General features: G+C 34.7%; 1 protein-coding gene across 5 annotated transcripts in view; it reads left to right on the top strand.

Moving 5' to 3' along the window:
- The window catches only part of TSL (Protein kinase superfamily protein), a 131,086-nt gene that overhangs the window by 68,016 nt on the left and 42,159 nt on the right, over positions 1–20,911 (top strand). For all 5 annotated transcript variants that reach the window (XM_089788611.1, XM_089788612.1, XM_089788613.1 and 2 more), the window contains one exon: positions 12,141–12,207. In XM_089788611.1, coding sequence (XP_089644737.1) covers positions 12,141–12,207 — 67 coding nt within the window. The remainder of the gene's footprint in view (positions 1–12,140; positions 12,208–20,911) is intronic.

Below are 20,911 nucleotides of genomic sequence, written 5' to 3' on the forward strand. Positions count from 1 at the left end.
TTATGTTAAGAATCATGTGATATCGCCACTAGTAAAAGCTCTATATAATTAAATCAATAATTACTATATAAAGAGAGATAATATACCAAACAATGATATAATTAAAATCATATTATAATATGATACAATATATTACATAATAACAATGTAAGTATAATGAAATAATAATCAATTCTATAATATATAATTTACATAATAGTTATATTAAAAATCTAATTGAAGATCAAAAAAATTACATATATTTATAATATAAATATTAATTATTACTTATAGTAAATAATAATTATAATAGTACTATTAATAAACAAGTATAACAAATTAAATGAAAGGACACACTCCCTCTCTAAATAAGATATATAATAACATTACAAACCGAAAAATAGGATCATCAAGGAAAGAAATGAGCAAAAACTGAAAATATTAAGTAATGGCAGACAAGGGTCATTACAAATGGTATTAGAGACATGATCTTGCCATCCTGTAGAAAGAAAAAGAAATTGAAAACAAAAAAATGTTTGATCAGCACTAAAGAGACTTAACAGTCATGTCAAAACTACCCAGCCAAAAAATCTAATCAGTGCTTTCAGCAGTGCACAAACAAAGACAGGTCGACATCAACTATTAAAGAAGTATCATATGGTGACCACGAAACTTGTTTCTAGCGAGAAACATATTCACTTTGTCCTTTGTATCATCAGAGAAGTCAAACGGTGTTAACATTCCATTGAGAAATCATATCTAATTAGATCCAGTGGTCTTTTCATTGAACATAAAGAAAAGACATATTGATACTTAGGCAAAAGCTTTCACAGTGATTGCAGTTGGAAAGACCCTGTTGCAAATTTATCAACATATCAGTATATGTCTTGATAGAGAACAGTATACAAAGAACATCTAGGAACTGTACAATTTATAGAACAATTCATATCACCAAAGAACCAATCAACGGACCTGGAGAAGATGAGAAATATCGTGCAACTATAAGTATCATGGGTCGAAAAACATTTGAGTGGTCACGATTGATATTCATCGTGCTATTGTCGGAGACATTTAATACAAACATACATATAGTCTATTTGCAAATATTTTTTAGATAATAGACAATTATGGTCAAACTTATATCCTCTTGCGATTAATAATCTATATATTTATTATGATCAATGATGATATAATAGTTTAATGTAGCAGAGGCGGCCTTAATAGTAGTGAACAAAATATACAAGAATAGAATTGGCCCTGTAGAGAATCTCCATGGGGATACCTCCAAGGTGGTGTTATAATATCAGCCACATCATCATTGGTATGAAGTGGACGATATGCCAATTTCAAAGACAGAGAAGCATATTGGCAATGGGGAAAAACTAAGGAAAAGATGAATAAGCGCGAGGAAGGTATCCAACGACTTCAACCAAATGGTTGATATACGTACATGAATTTGGAATAAATAGAGATGACGTGGAGCATAACCATTAACTGTGAGGAAGAAATATATTGAGGTGCACGTCACCATTGATCGAAGAAAAAGATGAAGTAGGGTTTAATATGAAAGCCATAATAAGAACGAGAGAAAATATTCATCGGGTTATAAAGAGTCATATGGGCGTCAACCAATACTATGAATGATGACAAGAATATTAAGTGGTTGTTGGTTACAAATACAAGTTGCAACTGCATTGAGATAAGAAATCTCGACATCAAAGTATAAACATGACCATCATTAATAACAAAGAGCATTGGAAGAATAAGGAAAAAGAACTTTGGTAATAAAGAAACAAATAATGGTATCCCATCTTTATAAGATCAACATTGGTTTTTAGAGAAGTAAAAAAAGAAAAAAGAAAAAAAAAAGAGGAGTTACATTGGGAAATGTGAATACAAAGATGACATTATTTCTTGTGAAAGACGATTTAGTTCAACACATCATCACAAATGGTTCATTGGAAGAATATCGTCCTAAAAGGATATTCATCAAATATTGAAAATCTAAATCAAGATAAGTTTATCTTTTAATTATTTTTTTAGAATTTTAACTAGTATGATTGAATTATTTATTTATAATCATATTATTTAATATATTGAGATTCTTATGTTAAAGTCTAATTATTGTTCTAGGATCAAAATTACAAGAAGATTGTAAGTAAATCCAATACAAAAAATTGGAAATGTAAGTTATAAATTGCGAGCTTGAGGAATAAATTTGGAAATATAAAGAAAGTCTCAGAAATGGATATTATTCAAAATCCTTTGTTCTTAAATTTATGGATAGGGAGTGTGCATAAGGGGTAGGAGTAAATCGCCCACTTGGGGAAATTCAATCCCAAGTAGATCGTGTCCAAACTCGAGCAATAGTAAATCTACCATCCATAATAAAACCAAACACTTATCGAGTGGGTAGGGAGTGTGCACAAGGCGGGAGTAAATTGGTCGCATTGGGACAAGAGAATCCCAATATGGATAAAGATCTGAGGGAGTCCCAAGCTGAGCGTGTCCAACCTCGAGAAGTAGTAAATCTACCATCCACATCAAAATTAAACATGTTCCTAGTGGGTAAGGAGTGTGCACAGGGGAAGGAGTAAATCAATCGCATTGGGGAGACATAATCCCAATATGGATGAAGATCTAAGGGAGTCCCAAGCTGAGCGTGTCCAACCTTGAGAAGTAGTAAATCTACCATCCACATAAAAATTAAACATGTTCCTAGTGGGTAGGGAGTGTGCACAGGGGGAGGAGTAAATCGGTCGCATTGGGGCAAGAGAATCCCAATATGGACAAAAATCTGCGAGAGCCCCAAGTTGAGCGTGTCTAAACTCAAGTAGCAGTAAATCTACCATTCACTATGGATTTATACACCCTATTATAGTACTAGCTATAGAAAAGTTGTTAAAAATATGCATATTGAAGAACCTTATATTTCGAGATGGGAAAAAGAGTACGATATTCACGATCAAAGTGGTAAAACATTTCCTTACCTTTTCTTATTTCAAATTGTAAGCATGATTCTAACATGTATACCATGTGTCTACATTGTGTCTTCATCCATTAATTTGTTTGCTTCATGTCTTCTTTGTGTGTTCCTGCATTCGTGTGTCTACCTCGTGTTTGCATTGTGTCTTCTTGTATCAATGTGTCTACTTTGTGTCTTCATGCCTAAACCATCATATACTAACATGTGTACTTTGCAAGTATTTTAACACATGCAAGGAAAAGAATGAATTTGAGTTATAAATTGCTTGAGGACAAGCAAATTCGAGAGGGGAGGACTGTGATATCCCCATTAGTAAAAGATCTATATAATTAAATCAATAATTACTAAGAGAGATAATATACCAAACAATGATATAATTAAAATCCTATTATAATATGGTACAATATATTACATAATAACAATTTAAGTATAATGAAATAATAATCAATTCTATAATATATAATTTACATAATAGTTATATTAAAAATCTAATTGAAGATTAAAAAAATTACATATACTCATAATATAAATATTAATTAAACATTATTAATAATAGTAAATAATAATTATAATAGTACTATTAATAAACTAGTATAACAAATTAAATGAAAAGACACCCCCCCTCTCTAAATAAGATATATAATAACATTACAAACCAAAAAATAGGATCATCAAGAGAAATGATCAAAAATTGAAAAGATTAAGTAATGGCAGACAATGTCATTACAAATCATGGAATTAATATTGCTGTTATAGTCATGCTACACACTCAGAATTATATAGCAGACTGTTTGCAAGGTGCTAGGAAAGTTTGAAAATTGCATTATAGACCTAGACCATGCATCCTTTTGTCATTTTTTTCTGGCAATACATCAGTGGTAGGTTGGGCTTGGGTTGATCTGGGTCCTTTGTTGAAGATATGGTGAATATTGGAAGTTGCATCAAGATACCGTCTTACTGTAACAAACCTATATGATGATCAGAACTGTATAGAGGACCGTTTTATATTAATAATAATATCAGTTCACTTACAATGAATTGGATGTGTAGTTTCAGAATTAAATGACTGTGTTTCAATTTGGGAGGTGGCTTATTGTTCTTGTTGCTATTGAAAATGAATTCTAAATTATGTTCTTGTGTATATTTCAAATTTTTATGTTAGTATTTTAATATTACATGCACATTGACAATAATTCCAAATTATGAATGCATTATAGCATATTGAGCATTGAGTTTGATTATTGAAATGTTGTATGTTAATGTGCTATGATGTTTAAATGACATGGTTTATCCATGTCTTCATATGAATGTAATGTATATATGCCAATTTCCCTATATATTTTATATTTTCGGATTTTCCCTATCTATCTATATATAGTAGTCACCATTTGCCGTCCTTAAAATCGGCAATTTTGTTTGCTGTCCTAGAAACCTGTCCCACTGCCCCCTGCCGTCCTCGTCTCTGGAACTCGGGGAAACACAACCTAGAAGTAGCGCATGTTGACAATCTTTGAATATTGCTACCTTATTATGATTCTTTTGGGTACAGATGCTCGTCCTACCACAATCGAAGCAGACCACGACAAGTTTGATGATCAGAACCAAGAAGCTATTATTCTTCTCAAGCTCTCTGTCATAAATGATTAGTTGCTTTAGATTCCTTATGGCAAGTTTGTAGCAGACATCTGGAAATAGTTGAAGGAGTTGCATTAAACATCTGACAAGAGTCGCACATTCTTTTCGAAGAACCAATTGTTTTCCATTGTGATGAATGAACGCATATCCTTACAGGAGGAACTTACAAAGATTAAGGATATTTGAGATCAACTCGAAGCTATTGGTCAAAAAATGGAGGAAGAAGATATGGTAGTCATCATCTTGAATTGTCCTCGTAAACTTTATTAGCACTTTGTAGAGACTCTCAATGTTACTTCCACTAATGTTGATATGAAATTTGTAGAGTTGTGCACCAAATGTTTCTAGCAAGATCTTTGGAAACAACAGTTTGGTGGTAGTGCCACGTCATCCTCCTTAGAGCAAGCCTTTTCAACCAAATCCTTTCACAAGGATAAAGGCAAATCTTAACTATCTTATTCATCCCAGCAGAAGGGCCTTAGTCTCTGGATGGTTCAAAGAAGAAGGTATAGTATAATTACTATCACAAATATGGCCATTTGCTCAAGGATTGTTGCAATTAGTTGACTTTTGAATAGCGGGATCAGGGAGGGTCCTAGTCTAAAGCCATTGTTGTTGAGCGCATAGAGCAAAAAGAGTCGCATTTACTCCTTCATGGTTAAAAGATTTGTAGACCATGTGAAATTTCTGCTCGGTATATAGATTTTGGTGCTTCTTGACATTTCACTGACAAGCGTGATTGGTATACAGTTGTCGACAAGGGAAACTTTCAGATACAGTTTGGTCGGAGGAATCTCATTTTCCTCAATGTATATTATGTTTTTGGCATGGAACTAAACCTACTCTTAGTGAGGCAGGTCATGAGGTGTTCTCAACTTGGTGTTATATTTGGTTTACACAAGTGCACAATTATTGATTGTGTGACATGCACTATTGCTGTTGTTGGCATTGAGGATCATGGTCTATATAGACTTGTGGATACAAGTGCTCTTTTGAGTATGCCTTCGCAAGAAAATCATCTTCTATCAGCGGTCTCTGGCATCAATGATATGGTCTCTTGAACATTCACTATCTTGCTTAGTTTGTTTAGGATGATTTACTAATTGGTCTACCTGAAATTCAAACTCAGACTCAACGAGTTTGTGGAGCTTGTCAAGTTGGAAAGCAACATAGGACACCGTTAAAGGATGGTGACTCATCGCGAGCCTCTAGGATACTTTAGTTGCTCCATGCTAATTTGTGTGGTCCAATGAGTACCCCTTTTGTTAGTGGGTGCAAGTATTTCTTACTTTTTGTTGATGCTTTTAGTAGAAAAATGAAGGCATACTTTCTTAAACAAAAATCATTGCATTCATTGTATTTTTGAAATTTAAGGCCTTTGTTGAAACAAAGTTTGATTGTTCTCTTATATCTCTTAGGTTTGATAATGGGCGGAGTTTTATTCTACTACTTTCTCCACTTTCTATGATACCCATGACATAAAACGTTAGTTATTCACACCATGCACCTCTTAACAAAATGCCATAGAGCATCGCACCTCCACCATTACAAAAATGGCTAGGTATATGATGGAACACATAAATGTTCCTAAGAAATAGTTGGCAGAATTAGTCTTTAGTGTAGTCTATCCCCTTAATAGGTCTTCACACACATGAAGGGGAAGACTCTCCCAAGGAAGCCTAGTTTGGTTGCAAACTTAGGGTTAACCATCTAAAAGTTTTTGGCTCTTTAGTATATGTGTGGATTCCCGATTCTCCAAGTTGGATTCCAAGAGTTAGAAGCTTATGTTTATAGGATACAACGACAACCATAAAGCTTACTGACTAATTGATGTAGAATTGATCATCTTATCTTTAGTTGCAATGTTGTCATTGATGAAGAACAAGGACAATTTCTCTCTTTCTTGTTTGAGCAAAGTTTTGAGGACCATCCTTAGAAGGCCTTAGATTTCCGTGTCTGTCCTCCGTTAGGTCCACTTGATGGGAGGGATGATGCACATTTCGAATTTGATGGTGCACTATCTAACTTTCCTCCAAATGATGCTAATCTTTCATCTGTTGTAGATCCTCTTCCACCTCCAACTTCAACTATTCTTTCTCCATTTGATGTTGGCACATATACTCCAGCCTAAATGGTGGGCTTAGATCGTTGACGATCTTCGTCTTGATCAACTCATTGAGGGTAGATCTTCTAGAAATAAGTGCGAGCAACTAGATATAGTTAACTATGTTCTTGTGGCCAACCTTCATGGTATTTATGAGCCTCAAATATTTAAAGAGGCAAGAGGGGTTCTAGAGTGGTAACATGCTATGGATGTGGAATACCAAAATCTTCTAACAAATCACACTTGGGTTCTGTCTTATCTTCCTCTAGGAAAGAAACCCATTAGCTGCAAATGGGTCTATAAGGTCAAGTATCATGCAAATGACACTTTAGATAAATACAAGGCCATATTAGTTGCTTGAGGGTTTGCACTGTGGAAGGGCATTGATAATGAAGAGACCTTTGCTCCTACTGCCAAGATGAGTACAATTCATTGTCTTCTCACCATTGCAGCTCATATTGGATGGGAAGTCCATCAGATGGATGTTAAGATTGCCTTCCTCAGTGTTGAGTTGTAGGAATAAGTTTGCATGACATGACCTCCTAGTTTCAGGGTTGCTGACAAAGATCACCAAGTTTGTAGACTCAAGGAAGTACTCTATGGACTCAAATAGGCCCCTTGAGTGTGGTACATTAAAATTGATCAATACTTGGTTGCTCAAGGTTTTCATTGTTGCTCTTTTGATAGTAATTTGTATATGAAATGCTCCGGGGATGATATTTTCTTTTTTGTTGTCTATGTAGATGACATGATCATTACTAATAGTTCAACACATTTGATTGCAGAAATCAAACAAGATCTATGCAAGGATTTTGATATGACATATTTGGGACTTTTCTATTATTGTTTAGGTGTTGAGGTTTGGTAGACTAATGGTAGCATCTATGTTTCTTAGTCTATGTGTGCTAGGAACTTGCTTGAAAAGCTTTGTATGCAGAATTGTAAACCTACTTCCACGCCTATGGAGAAAGGACTGAAGTTGTCAGCCAAATTTGATTCTCATTTGGTTGATGAAACCACTTATAGACAATTGTGGGCAGTCATCTATCTCACTGCCACTAGACTTGATCTCAGTTTTGTAGTGAGCTACGTTTTATGCTTCATGACAACTCCCAAGGCTGATCATTGGGTAGCAGCAAAGCGTGTGCTATATTATGTGAAGGTCACCTTTGATTATGGGCTTCTCTACACTAGAAATCATGGTTCTAGACTCAGTGGGTTCACAAGTTCATATTGGACAGATTTAATTGGTGATAAGATATCAAATTTTGGATACATATTCAATTTAGGTTTTGACGTAGTCACTTGGATAGTAAGAAGCAGCATGCAACCTCACTCTCCTCCACAAAAGTAGAGTATTGAGAAGCTCTTAAGGTAGCTTGTGAGGTAGTTTGGCTTTGTCATACGCTTGTGGAATTGCATTTTTCCCAAGTAGGCCTGACTCCCTCGCTCTCTAATAATCAAGGAGTGCTCAAACTTGCCAAGAACCCGATCTTCCATGAAAGAACCAAACATGTGGACATTTATTGTCATTACATTCAGTACTTGGTTGAAGACGAGACAATCCACTTGCAATATGTTCCAATAACAAATTAGATTGTAGACATTCTCACCTAGCCTCTTGATCCAGATAAGTTTGTTAAATTCAGAGGACAACTTGGTGTTGTGGACAAATTGACCATTAACAAGGGTATTAGAGTATTATTATTTTATTACTTTAATGGTCATCTTTTGTATATAATGTAATTTAGTTAGATAAGATCAATTGCTCGATCTTCTTAAGTTTCTTATTAGAAACATTCTATTTTGTACATTTAAAAATTTCTTTATAATGATGTTCAATCATTTGTTAATACAACAAAGTTTTTACCAATTACTTACCATAATAGATTTGTGAGATGGGAAATATGACAAAGAAACAACTAGCTAAAACAAAGGCAGACAGTTCTCCAAAATTTCATTTTCTAGATTCTCTGTTGTTGCTTGGGAGTAATTATTTTGTATGAAGGACCAAAGTCAAAACTCAACTCAAGTTTTGAAGTTTGGCATGTGGTCAATTCTATCACTACATGGCATGAGATTGATGATGATCAGTATGAGAAATTTGATCAAGCTGACAGAAAGGATGAAATGATTATCATGCTGAGCATGTCTGATGATGTTCAGCCCTTTATGAGAGACTCATCCACAAACAAAGATGCTCTTGAGAATGATTTTTGATGCCAGTACAAATTTATTTAAGCATTTATCGATAACAAAGTATACTGTATTAGCTATAGGGCCAAGCCCAAAAGCTAATAAACCTGATTTAAAAAGTACCGAAGAAAATGGAGGGTCATAGAATGTACACAAATTTGGTACACATAGCTATAAGAGGCAGAAAGATGATTAATTCTGATAATTTTCTTCAGCTTATTTGTCAACAACTATTTCTAAATGCATGTAGAAATAAATTCTTTTCCCTCATTTATTTCGTGACTACATTCAATGATCACACTAGGTGCAAGGAAATAATAGAACATTCTTCTTTAAACCAAAGATAATAAGGCTGACACCGGCACAATCACTTGTCATGAGCCATGATTGGCATATGAACACATGCATAGATTGCTTCTGTAATTAAGTTCTTACTTAGTCCTTGATACAGATTAATACATTTGTTATTTAATAAATAAGATAAATAAAAAATATTATATTCACTATTTTAATTATCTAATTTAATGATACATGATAATGTGATTAATAAGAAACACATAATACCATACATAAATGAATGAACACTAATATATAGTAATTGATCATTATAATTTATCAATATACAATTAATATTAATAGTGATCCATTTATTGATCAATAATATTTATCAATATTTAATTTATTAATCAATGGATTTCTAATTAAACAAAGGAATTCATAATACTGATTGAGCATATTTTTATAAACCACAATTACAAATTGTCAAAAGAAATAGCCCTCTTGACATAAGACTGATAAAATACATGAATTAAATCTATGGGGTCGTGACCCCTGATCCCTAACCTTGCTACCCATGTGCATATATAAATAGGGGTTTTGAAACTCAAGGAAGGACACTTAAAAAAATACTGATAGAAAATTCACAGCAAAAAAGATGGAGGAAAAGATTATTAGAAGCCAAAGATCCTCAAGGGAGAGTAATAGAAGAACGCAATAAAAAAGACATTGAAATATATCGTGCATAGTGCTATTCGTGGTCGGCAAAAAGAATATCATAATAACCAAAGAGCTTATGAGTAACAAAGGAATTAAGGAAAATATATTATAACAAAAAAGTAGAAGTAATTAGAAAAAAGACCAATTACAACCTTGGTATAAGAAATGAGCTGCATATGGTGGGAACGGTCAAGCAATAGTTGAGGTACATATACAATCTCCCTGTTTTCATTAGCAGTATACTTTTTAATAGTTTATGTATATATATAATATTTACAATGGCAAAAAGGCAAGAGCCTATAACGCAATGGTAAATTGAGAGCCTCTCATCGGGGAGGTCTTGGGTTCGAAACTACTCGAGATTAACACATAATAATAATTAATCTTAACAATAATAATAAATGAATAATCAATAATCCAGGCTTTGGCTGATTACCTATCAAAACACCAAAAATATATATATTTATATTTACTATGGCAAAACACCTAAAAGTTAAAACTAATTACGTGACAATCCTATGGAATAAGGAGAGTTGCATTGTAAGGCTATAATATAAGGAATTTAACTAGGTATTATGATTGCATAAAATATTGAATTCTTGAGGTTTGGATTGTTAGTTATAATAAATCAGTCATATGAAACCTCAAGACTAATGAATCTAGTAGCTCTTCTAATGCCTTTATGGGATTAGGAGTTTGTGAGGGGAGTGGCGGAGTAATTTGGTCACAAGTTGGTAGGATCCCAAAATAGGGAGACCACTTGGAGACTGTTTCTGCGCCTTGGTCATGTTAATTCTTCCATCCCGTGTTTGGCTAGTAAGGAGAATTGACCCACACAGTTTGCGGTTATCTACACTTAAGTTATAATATTTGTTCATTTTGTACAGTAATGAGTTTTCGAGACAAAATCTACTTTAGTCAGTAATGATGATATTACTTATGACAAATTACGATAGGATTAATAAAGGATCTTATATGAAATAATTTTATACTTTCATGTCTTCTAGGTCAGAATAAAATAATTAAATAAGGGGTCCTTACATCACTGTTCATAAGGTTCCAGTTCATGGTATAATGATGGATCCAAAAAAATTAAGAATCCAGACAGTTTGGCAGTTAATTTGATGTAAGTTATTTTATACTGGAAGAAACTAAATGAAGCTAGTATTTCTCTAAGTTTCGTGGACAGGGGGATGTTGGGAATGTAGTTTATTTTCAGGATCTTGGGGATATTTAGGGTCAGCTATTAATATAATAATATAAAATGAACATTTGAATTTTTAAGTACAGATTAATTAAAAAAATTCAAAAATAGGACAAGTGGACCAAAAGAAGCAGAAATTCTAGAAGTACAGTAAAAATTCATGGATTCCATAATCTATTTGATAGATTAATAATCATAGACATAGTATTGAGTGTGATCTATTTTGAGAGACATCAAAAATAGCTGTTATATCATTCATGTTAGAAATTAAAATCGATGCCCAATTGATATGCTCTTCTTCTCTCTTGGTGTTCTTGTTTTTCAGTTTTGCCCTTCTTTTTTGGTGGATGCAAAACAACAATGGGCATGAGTTATATAATTTATTTTGGGATTGAGAGCCTTGGAAGCCCCCCTTTCATGTTTTTTGTTTGTTTTAGAATGCTAGTGATTGTTTTTGCTGATCTCAATCTGTGGGTTGTGGGGATTTCCTATGGTATCAGGAACAACCTGGGGAGATTGTGATGTCCAAATGATAGCTAGAACATGCCAATATGCCCCCAAAAAGCCAGAATGAAAGAGAGCGATGTTTTTAGGGAAATCATCAAACTTTTAAAAAAGAAGTGAGGCCAGGAGGGGACTCCTACAATTCCCAAATCTTCTGGATGTCTGGGACATCACTTAGATTCAAGGAACATGTCTTGACGGAACACACTGAAATAAAATATTTATTAGCAGTCACATAAATTAATTATGGCCATTTAGTTTTCTCTCTCCTTTTGGTTAGTTCTTTGTGGGTTAGTGAAATGAGTTAATATAACAATGGTGGTATAGCTTTTAGCTAATGAGTTTTGGAATAACGGTTTGAACAATAATTTCTTAGCATGTGTTTGCCGAATAATGGACTGCATAGTAACTTTAATGTGGTTAGACTTATGATGAAATCATTGCTTGAAAGATAGTGGCTTCTTTTAAAGTACACCTTAGTGCAATCTTAGATTGATAGGATTATTTTGACATTAGGTTAACATATTCTTTTGCAGAGCTGGAACAGTGATTTCTGAGACTTGGGAGGATGGACAAGCACTCAAAGACATTCAGGCTCACTTGGTATCTACATGTATCTTATTTCCTATTAGGACAGTTTTTGTGCTTTTGCCAAATCACATTATGATTCTACATTCTTCTTTTCTTTAGTACACAAATCATATAGTTAGCAAGAACAAATGGTGAAGACTTATTGGTTCCTTAGATTATCTTTTTAAATTCAGTTTACTTATAAATTGGTAGTAAATTTCTTTTAGCTGAAAGCTTTCAAATGATGTATGTGCATGATAGCCAATTTCAACTTTGCAGAGGAAATTTGTTGTGTTCATTGATATGCTAGAAATTTAAATTCATGTCAAGGTGTCCTATCTAGTTATCAGCATTTCAAGCATTCAATTTACCCTTGTTAGATGGCTGTTTTTTTCTTCCTTCGCTTTTTTTTTTAATGGTGCTTAAATCTGGGGTGCTCGTTCTCATGGGTCTTATTTTGAAACTTGGGATACTACAATAATACTATGCTTCTATCAAAGTTTTCCAATAATTCATGAGATTAAACTATAACACACTCTTGGTTATGGACAAACTAATAAATGATTGTTGTACATATTCTATAGACACACTAATGGACAGAGGCACATGGAATGATGTAATATTCGTAATGCCCCAACTTGATTACATCATTGTCCAAAGGAGGATAGGTGGACTAACAACACTTGATGAGCATTTTAGTCATTCATAAAATAAATATAAGGTCTAAGTAGGGACATTGTAATGTTCCCTATTGAGGCTTACTGCTAAAAACATATCATTATACATTGTTATGCAATATATGGCCTTAGAGAGAGAGAGAGAGAGAGAGAGAGAATCAACAACAACAAGGGTTTTCACTTTGAGCTTCTATCACAGAGAAGAATTCATTAACAAGGGATTTCACCTCGAACTTCTCTCTCATAGAGAAGAACTCATTAACAAGGGCTTGCACCTCGAACTTCTCCCACTAAGAATAACTCATTAAAGCACCTAAAGGATCATCTGAATGCTAAGACTCCCTATCAACAAGAACAGCATTTCATAGCTTTGATTATCACAATACCATGAAACTGGTTCCAACAATTAGCTTTTATATTCACACTGCCACACAAGCTTACTAATCCTTTGCAAATGACTTGGCGTTCTACATCTGCCCCACAAGCACCTTATAAATTTGATTTCTGCAGTTGAATAGTCTCCCTCTAAATGTTATTTCTTCCTCTTCGTAGCAACTTATTGCGATCACAATCTGAATAGGTTCTTTCTCTCAATAGTCCCCCTCTAAAAACAACTCACAGAAATACTAGCATCAGATAGATGCACTGTGCTATCTCACAAAAGACAAAAACATTATATTGAAGCTTTTTCCACCAAAATGATACTCTTCCAATGATGCACATGGCCATTTGATAATAATATCTTAGAAAAACTATAAAATTGACTGTTGGATAGAAGAAAACCAATGATAAAGAGAAGCAAACAACAAAGATAAGTTTGACAAAAATGTTCTCCATATTAAAGAGACCACCCTTGACATAAAATAAAGTGATGTCAGCAAGGAGAGAATAATGTCATGCAAGGAATCACTGAGCTATTACTAACCACCAACGGTGATAATGAATACATTAGATTGCCACACCAGCACACTAGTGACACCTAGTCAGCTAGAGAATGAAGACGCAGAACGACAGAGAAATCTCTATGCAAAACATAAGAATGAGTCCACGACATTCCAGCAAGCAACCAATGAATAATGAACACCAAGCTTCCAATCAAGAAAAACGAGGACCAAAAATCTCTCTCAGAGCTACCGATACATTAACACTCCCTCTTAGCAAGAGAGAGATCATTTAGATGTCACAGTGTGTCTCAACCTGACAAGCACAATGAAGTTGCAAGAAAAAATGTCAATAACAAAATCTCATCATTGATTTCCTTAATATAAGATTGTTATCTCAGCACAACAATATTCACCATAGCTTCTCCCAAAGGGTGAACCAGCAAACTAAGTTACGGAGTCACACACATGACTTCCACCACAACTACGTGTAGAGGGTGGAACAAGGGATTTCACCTTGAACTTCTCTTGCGAAATACTCATTAGTAGGGGATTTCACCTCGAACTTTTCTGGTAGAAAAGAACTAACCAAATCAACAAGGGATTTCACCTCTAACTTCTCACACAGAGAATCATTAACAAGGGATTTCACCTCAAACTTCTCTCCTAGAGAAGAAGTCATTATCAAGGGATTGCACCTTGAGCTTCTCCCCATAGAGAGGAACTCATTAACAAGGCGTTGCACTTCAAACTTCTTTCATAGAGAAGAATTCATCAAAGCACATAAAGGATCATCTGAACGTTGGGTCTCCCTCTCAGCCAAGACTCCCTCTCAACAGTTCTCTTAGCTTTGATTATCACAATTCCAGAAAATTGGCTCTAACGTTTGTCTAGGAATGAGCTTTTATAGTCAAATTGCTACACAAGCTCGCTAATCCTTTGCAAAGGACTTGACATTCTACATATCCCACTAAAGCTCCCTTTGAATTTGATTTCTGCATTTGAATAGTCTCCCTCTAAATGTCATTTTTTCCTCTTTGAAGAAAATAATTGCAAAGACAATCTGAACAGTTTTTTCTCTTAAATTTCCATTAGCATGCAGTTAGCAAAATATTCTCAGTATTCAATAACCCATCAAACCACATATTTGACACACATCACAAATCTTATAGAATCCAATTTTCTTTTCTTGGTTTGGATTGTTTCCTTAAAGTTGGCTCTGATACCATGTTAAGTTCTCAAACCAGAATAACATAAGGAACTAAAACACAAATACAAAAATTGGAGAAACACAAGTCCTTATCCTGGGAAAACTCTCCTTCTTGAGGGAAAAACTCAGCTACGCCAAAGAAATTCTCCTTTATTGAAATAATGATCAAGGCTGATTACACAACTCACAAGCTATGCAAACATACGAAATTCTCCAAGTATCTCACAGATACTAACTTCAAAGAGAATGACTTATTCACATAATTCTAATGTTCATCAACTATATATTAAAGTAATACTAAAACTTGCCTTGCACTTATTATTGAAGATGAAATTTATACTCTAGTCACAAAAGTATCAAAGTTCATATAGCTCAACACTATAACATAGTGCGACAGTATCTCAACCCTTCTTAATATGAAGTTACAATCGTCGTTCACACTAAAAACCAAAGTAACATGACTCGGACCCGGCTCGGACTCGACAAGGGTAACTTGACTCGTGACCCGGCTTAGAGTTGGCAAAGTGGAAAAAACTTAGAAATTTTGAGATTTTTTAGGATTTAAAGAACATTCCGTGCACCCATTATTGAATAAAGCTTAAAGACACAACAACATCATTAAATAGAAGATAATTTGATCATAATGCACATACTTAAAGTTAAAAGTCAAACATACATCAATTACATAAGTACACTGTACAATACTACAAAGGTAAACTGCTAAATACTATATTACTAGTAATTAAAGTTTAAACAGTAGTTGAACGAAATATTATAAAAGTAAAACATACAATCATATATAAAATGATAAATCCATGCAACCCATCAAAATGTATATGTATTATGTATTATGAAATCCAACACATCAAGATTCAATGAACCAATCGTCATCATCAAATGTTCCAAATTCTGATCATATATTAAGTTAAACAAAAAGTTAAAACAAGACTATAGCTATGGCTCCTAGTCAGAGTCCTCATCATCATCCTCATCGTCATCCTCATCGTCATCATCATCCTCATCCCCAACCTCAACCTCAACCTCAACCTCAGGCTCAGTATAATCTATAAAATGCCTGCTCAGTATAATCTATAAAATGCCTCTTAATAAGGCATCTAAGGTAGGTCCTGGATGACTGATTAGCCATAGCATCAGCTTGTGAGGTGCCTCTAGGATCAACTGTAGTCTCTGGCTCTGTCAATGCCTGTGAGGTGCCACTAGGATCAACTGTAGTCTCTGGCTCTGCCAATGCCTGTGAGGTGCCACTAGGAACAACTGGAGCTCTCTGGTCCTCTGTTGCCATGGCCGTAGCCTCAGCCTGGCCTTCTTTATCTGCCTGGTCAACCCACTGTAGGTCCTCATTATCAAAGACAGGATCAGTAGCCTCAGTGATCCACTCAGACTCTGGATCAACCTCCTCTAGAGTAACTGGAGAGGTGTCCCTATCCAAAATCTCCTTGGTCCTAATGCGCAGGTTGTAATGCACAAAGATTAGCCTATTTATTTTCTCCACAGACAACTTGTTACGCCTCTTCGAGTGGATGTGCTCGAACATGCTCTAGTTGTGCTCATATCTAGAAGCGCTACTTGGCTGGCTCAAAATGCGGATGGCGATTTGTTGAGGGTTTAGTTGAAGGCCCAAACATTTGCCACCATCTATCGAAATTTTGAAAAAAGGAAAAGAAAAAAATATTAGTCTCATTTCAAAATTTGAACTTTAAACTTAAAGTTTAAAGCTAGAAATTTAGAAACTAGATTGTATAAGGCTTAAGCTGCAATTTTTACTTGGCTGCAATTTTGTATGGCCTTCTTTGCAAATTTGACTTGAAAAAATGGGCCTTGATGCATTATTATAGGCATCCATCTCAAGCAATATATCTGTGGCATTAGTGGCCATCTTTGATATCATAGTGTATAGGCCACTAAGAACCTCCTCATCTACCTTGAAATCTTCACGGAAATGATATACCAAATTGAGGTAATAGGTTGCTGCGTGGATGGGCTTGTGAAGCTGATTTTGCCATCTCCTATCAATTGTCCCAAATAGGGCCATAGTTTTCCTCAACTCCGACATATTTGGCGTTAATAGCCTCCTTGACCCTATCCATGCCCTCATAAATGTAGCCCATAGAGGGCTTCTCGCCATTAGCAACTCGTAGGAGGGCTACAAGGGGCTCAGTGATCTACAAAACAATTAAACAAAAAAACAATTAAGTGAATGATGAAACTTTGCAAAGTTGCACAATGAAAATATAACAAAAATATGTATGAGATAAATTAATTTATAAAGTTTTAAGACTTAAGCTTTTAAAATTTAAATTACCTACACAATCTTCGAACATGGCTCCCAAAAACCTTCATCATCATAAATGCATTTTGTTGCATCTATCCCTGCAGGGTTGGTGGCAAAGGAGGAGGAACTCCATTCTGGACCAACAAACATGCACCTCAAAGCTAACGTTGAACTCAACAAGGATTTTAGTGTTATAAAATTAGAGGCAAATCTTGTGATACCAGGACGAGCCAACTCCTTTCCCTTCGTGTATTGCCTTATAGTGCTAAGGACCAAGGCATGATTATAGATGAACTTACAAAGATTTTTGGCCTTGGTAACACATGATTTCACCCATACAAGCTTGCCAATATCCTCTAACATGAGGTCGATGCAATGGGCCGCATAGGGAGTCCAAAAGATTTTTGGGTCTCTCTCCATCAAAATTTTTCTTGTAGCAATTTTAAATTAGTTAGTAAACAATGAAAATTTTTGATGTATTAAAAAACTTTTAATTTTCAAAATTTAATGAAAAACTAAAACAAATTTTTTAGAAGTAGAACTTAGAAAGTTAGAAGTTCAATTTTTAACGGCAGCAACATAATTAGCTGCATTATCAGTCACCACTTGGACAACATTCTCTTCCCCCACCTCCTTTATGACCTCCTCAATAGCCTCACATAAGAATTTTGCATTTTTCACATGTGAGGAAGCATCTATAGACCTCAAATAACATGGTGGATCTTGAAAGTGAAAGTTAAACAAATCTAAGCGTGGAAGGGAACTAGAACCAATCTGAGCTAACTCTTCTAATTGTTTTCTTTTAATTTCTTTTCTTGTTCATATTTTTTCAAGGCTACATAACAAAAATGTTGAGTCTCAATAGTTGCAGCTCTACAAGGCTCAGTATCATGACAACATATGCCAGCAATATGGTATTTCAATCTATTTATCCCCCCACTATTAATGGTTTTGCAAAATAGGCATTTTGTTTGAGTTCTAGTTCTACCCGGAAAGTCTATGGTGAACTTCCAACACTCATCTTTTTTATTGTCTTTAGAGAGCTTGGGTTTTTTACCTCTAGGAGCCATTATGAGTGAGGAAAAATGTAAAGGTTGCTGCAATAAGACATTTTAGACCAAATAATACCATTTAAGCATTGTATTTTATGAAGATCTAAAGTTAAAAAAAAAAGTCATAAACAAAAAAAAAAAAATTCATCCAAAAAACCCATAAGCATAGAGAAAAAAATCATCAAAATCTAAAAAATCAACTCTTACCTCTTTCAAATGCTTTGGGAAGTGTTGAGAAGAGCTCCTATAAACTCCTTGATGATCTAAATAAAAGCTCCAATGTCACAAATGCAAGCTTTTCTCCTCTTCCTTTCATCTGGTTGCAAAACAAAGACACTCTATATCTCTTCTACCTCTCTCTTTTTCTTCTTCTCACAATAGAGTGTTATGGAAGCCCTTTTAGGGTTATAAGAGTGAGTAAGAAGAGAAAAAACATTAAAAAAGTATGCAAAAATTATTATTTTAAGCCAACTGATTTTATGCTGCCGCGGCCAAGTCAAGTAGCCTGAGTTAGGCGAGTCACCACGTGACTCGCGAGTCATGCCACCTGACTCGCTACTCGCGAGACACGGGTCATTATGACTCGGTTAGGTGGTCGTAGCTCACTGACTCGCGTGACTTGCTTGACTCGCGGTGAGTCACGTTACTCTGCTAAAAACAACTCAAAGAAGTACTAACATCAAATATACACACTGCTATCTCAGAAATGACAAAAACATTATATTGAAGCTTTTTCCACCAAAACGCTACGCTGTCCCGATGATGCATGCAGCTATTTAATAACAATGTCTCAGAGAAACTATAAAACTGACTCTTGGATGCAAGAAAACCAATGATGAAGAGTAGCAGACAACAGAGAAGTTTTGTAACATACCGTTTTCCTGGGTCTAAATTAACAACAAATACACTCAAGAGATATAGTTATCACTTCATCTTCATAGGAAGTTAGTCAAATCAGTTTTGATCATATGAAAAGGGATTGATATTTAAATCAGTTAAACAAAATTTTCTTAACTAAAAATTTAAAACACCATCAAATGAAAATTACTATAGAAGTTAAAAACCACATACCATGAAATCTGAGATCGAAATCAAAACTAGGGATGCTTCTGCAACTACTCGGGTTAGCCCATAAATACCACTTTAACAATATCACATGACGACTACCATCTAAAAACCACTATCTCAAAAACAAATGATGATTACAATTAAATACCATTATATTTAAAATTAGGGCATCACATACCATTGTATCAATTAGGGCATCGATTACCATTGGATCATTTAGGGCTTTTGATACCACTGATTCAATTAGGGCCTCCGATACCACTGTATCATTTAGGGTTCAAGTTACCATTGAATCAAATTAGGGCTTCAGATACCACTGTAACATTCCTTTCCTTCCGATTACTTAATTGTGGCAATAACTCAAGATTAGAAAATATGCTTAAAATCAATCCTTAAATTTATCTCTTGCATCTAGATGTAATGATGAAATAACTCAATTAATCTTACCTTCTTAATCATAACAGTGATAATACCTGTTTTTTGACAACTAATTGAATGTATGACTTATCTTTGGCCGATGCACGCTCGGTAACTTATGGAGAGGTGAAACATTGTCAGGGGCTTAACCACCCAACCTCGGACCAAATCTTATCCCCATATGATCTCCAACAAGAAAGGCCCTTCCTATCCGGAATAGACAGGGGTCATCTTGCCATCCACTGAGCATCCTGGTATTTAACACACCATACGATTTGGCAACAAAAGATTACAACTACAGGATCAAGCATGAGCTAATAATAATTCATTATTCAAATCTGATTTCTTGATTTTGTTTACAGGTTAAATCTTCAACTCTTCACCATTCTTTGGCCTCTCTACCAGGTGAATTCCTCAGTGTCGATATATTCTAATTTTGTGACTGGTAATATGTTAAAGCTTTGCTATCATATGGATTCATTCCAATAATCAAGATTATCTCAGTTTCAATGGGCTACATAATTGGTGTAAGCTCGGGATTATTTAAATGATTGGATTCATAAACACGTTGGATATTCGACTACACTTTCTATTCATTTCTCTGCTCAAAATAATCACTAGATCAAAGATACTTATCTGCATATATGTTTCATCAGGCCAAAGTCCCATAATGCCTATGTAATGAATACACTATTTTCAGAGAATATCGAGATGCAGTTCGACATCAATACAAATAAACATGAAAGCTCATTTGGGCAGATCACTTAGTAGCAATCGAAACCTGATAAAATCCAAGTCAATAGAAAAAAAAGCAAAGAGGAGGCAGCCGAATAGACACCCACAATGTAAGTTCGGGTGAAGAGAGAGAGATTTCAATGTACAAGCAAGGTATTGGTTTGTATGTAATTCCGACTATGGATGAAAGGTTGAAAGTTATGCATCAAATATACTATCCATACAGTTCACTGTTTATATTATACAGCAGCAACAAATATTCAAAGGTAAACGTTTCAAACAAAAATACTGATTTCTTGGTACAATTTTTAAATGAGAAAGTAAAGAAAGCCGACTAAGGTCTCTTTGGACTTAGCAAAGATAATCACGTGATCTGCAAACAGTATCGGCCTTCTTCCTTTTGC

This window comes from Cupressus sempervirens, chromosome 6 (genome assembly GCF_028749045.1).
Source record: "Cupressus sempervirens isolate cs-2001-9-10 chromosome 6, ASM2874904v1, whole genome shotgun sequence".
In the NCBI taxonomy this organism is placed as follows: domain Eukaryota; kingdom Viridiplantae; phylum Streptophyta; class Pinopsida; order Cupressales; family Cupressaceae; genus Cupressus; species Cupressus sempervirens.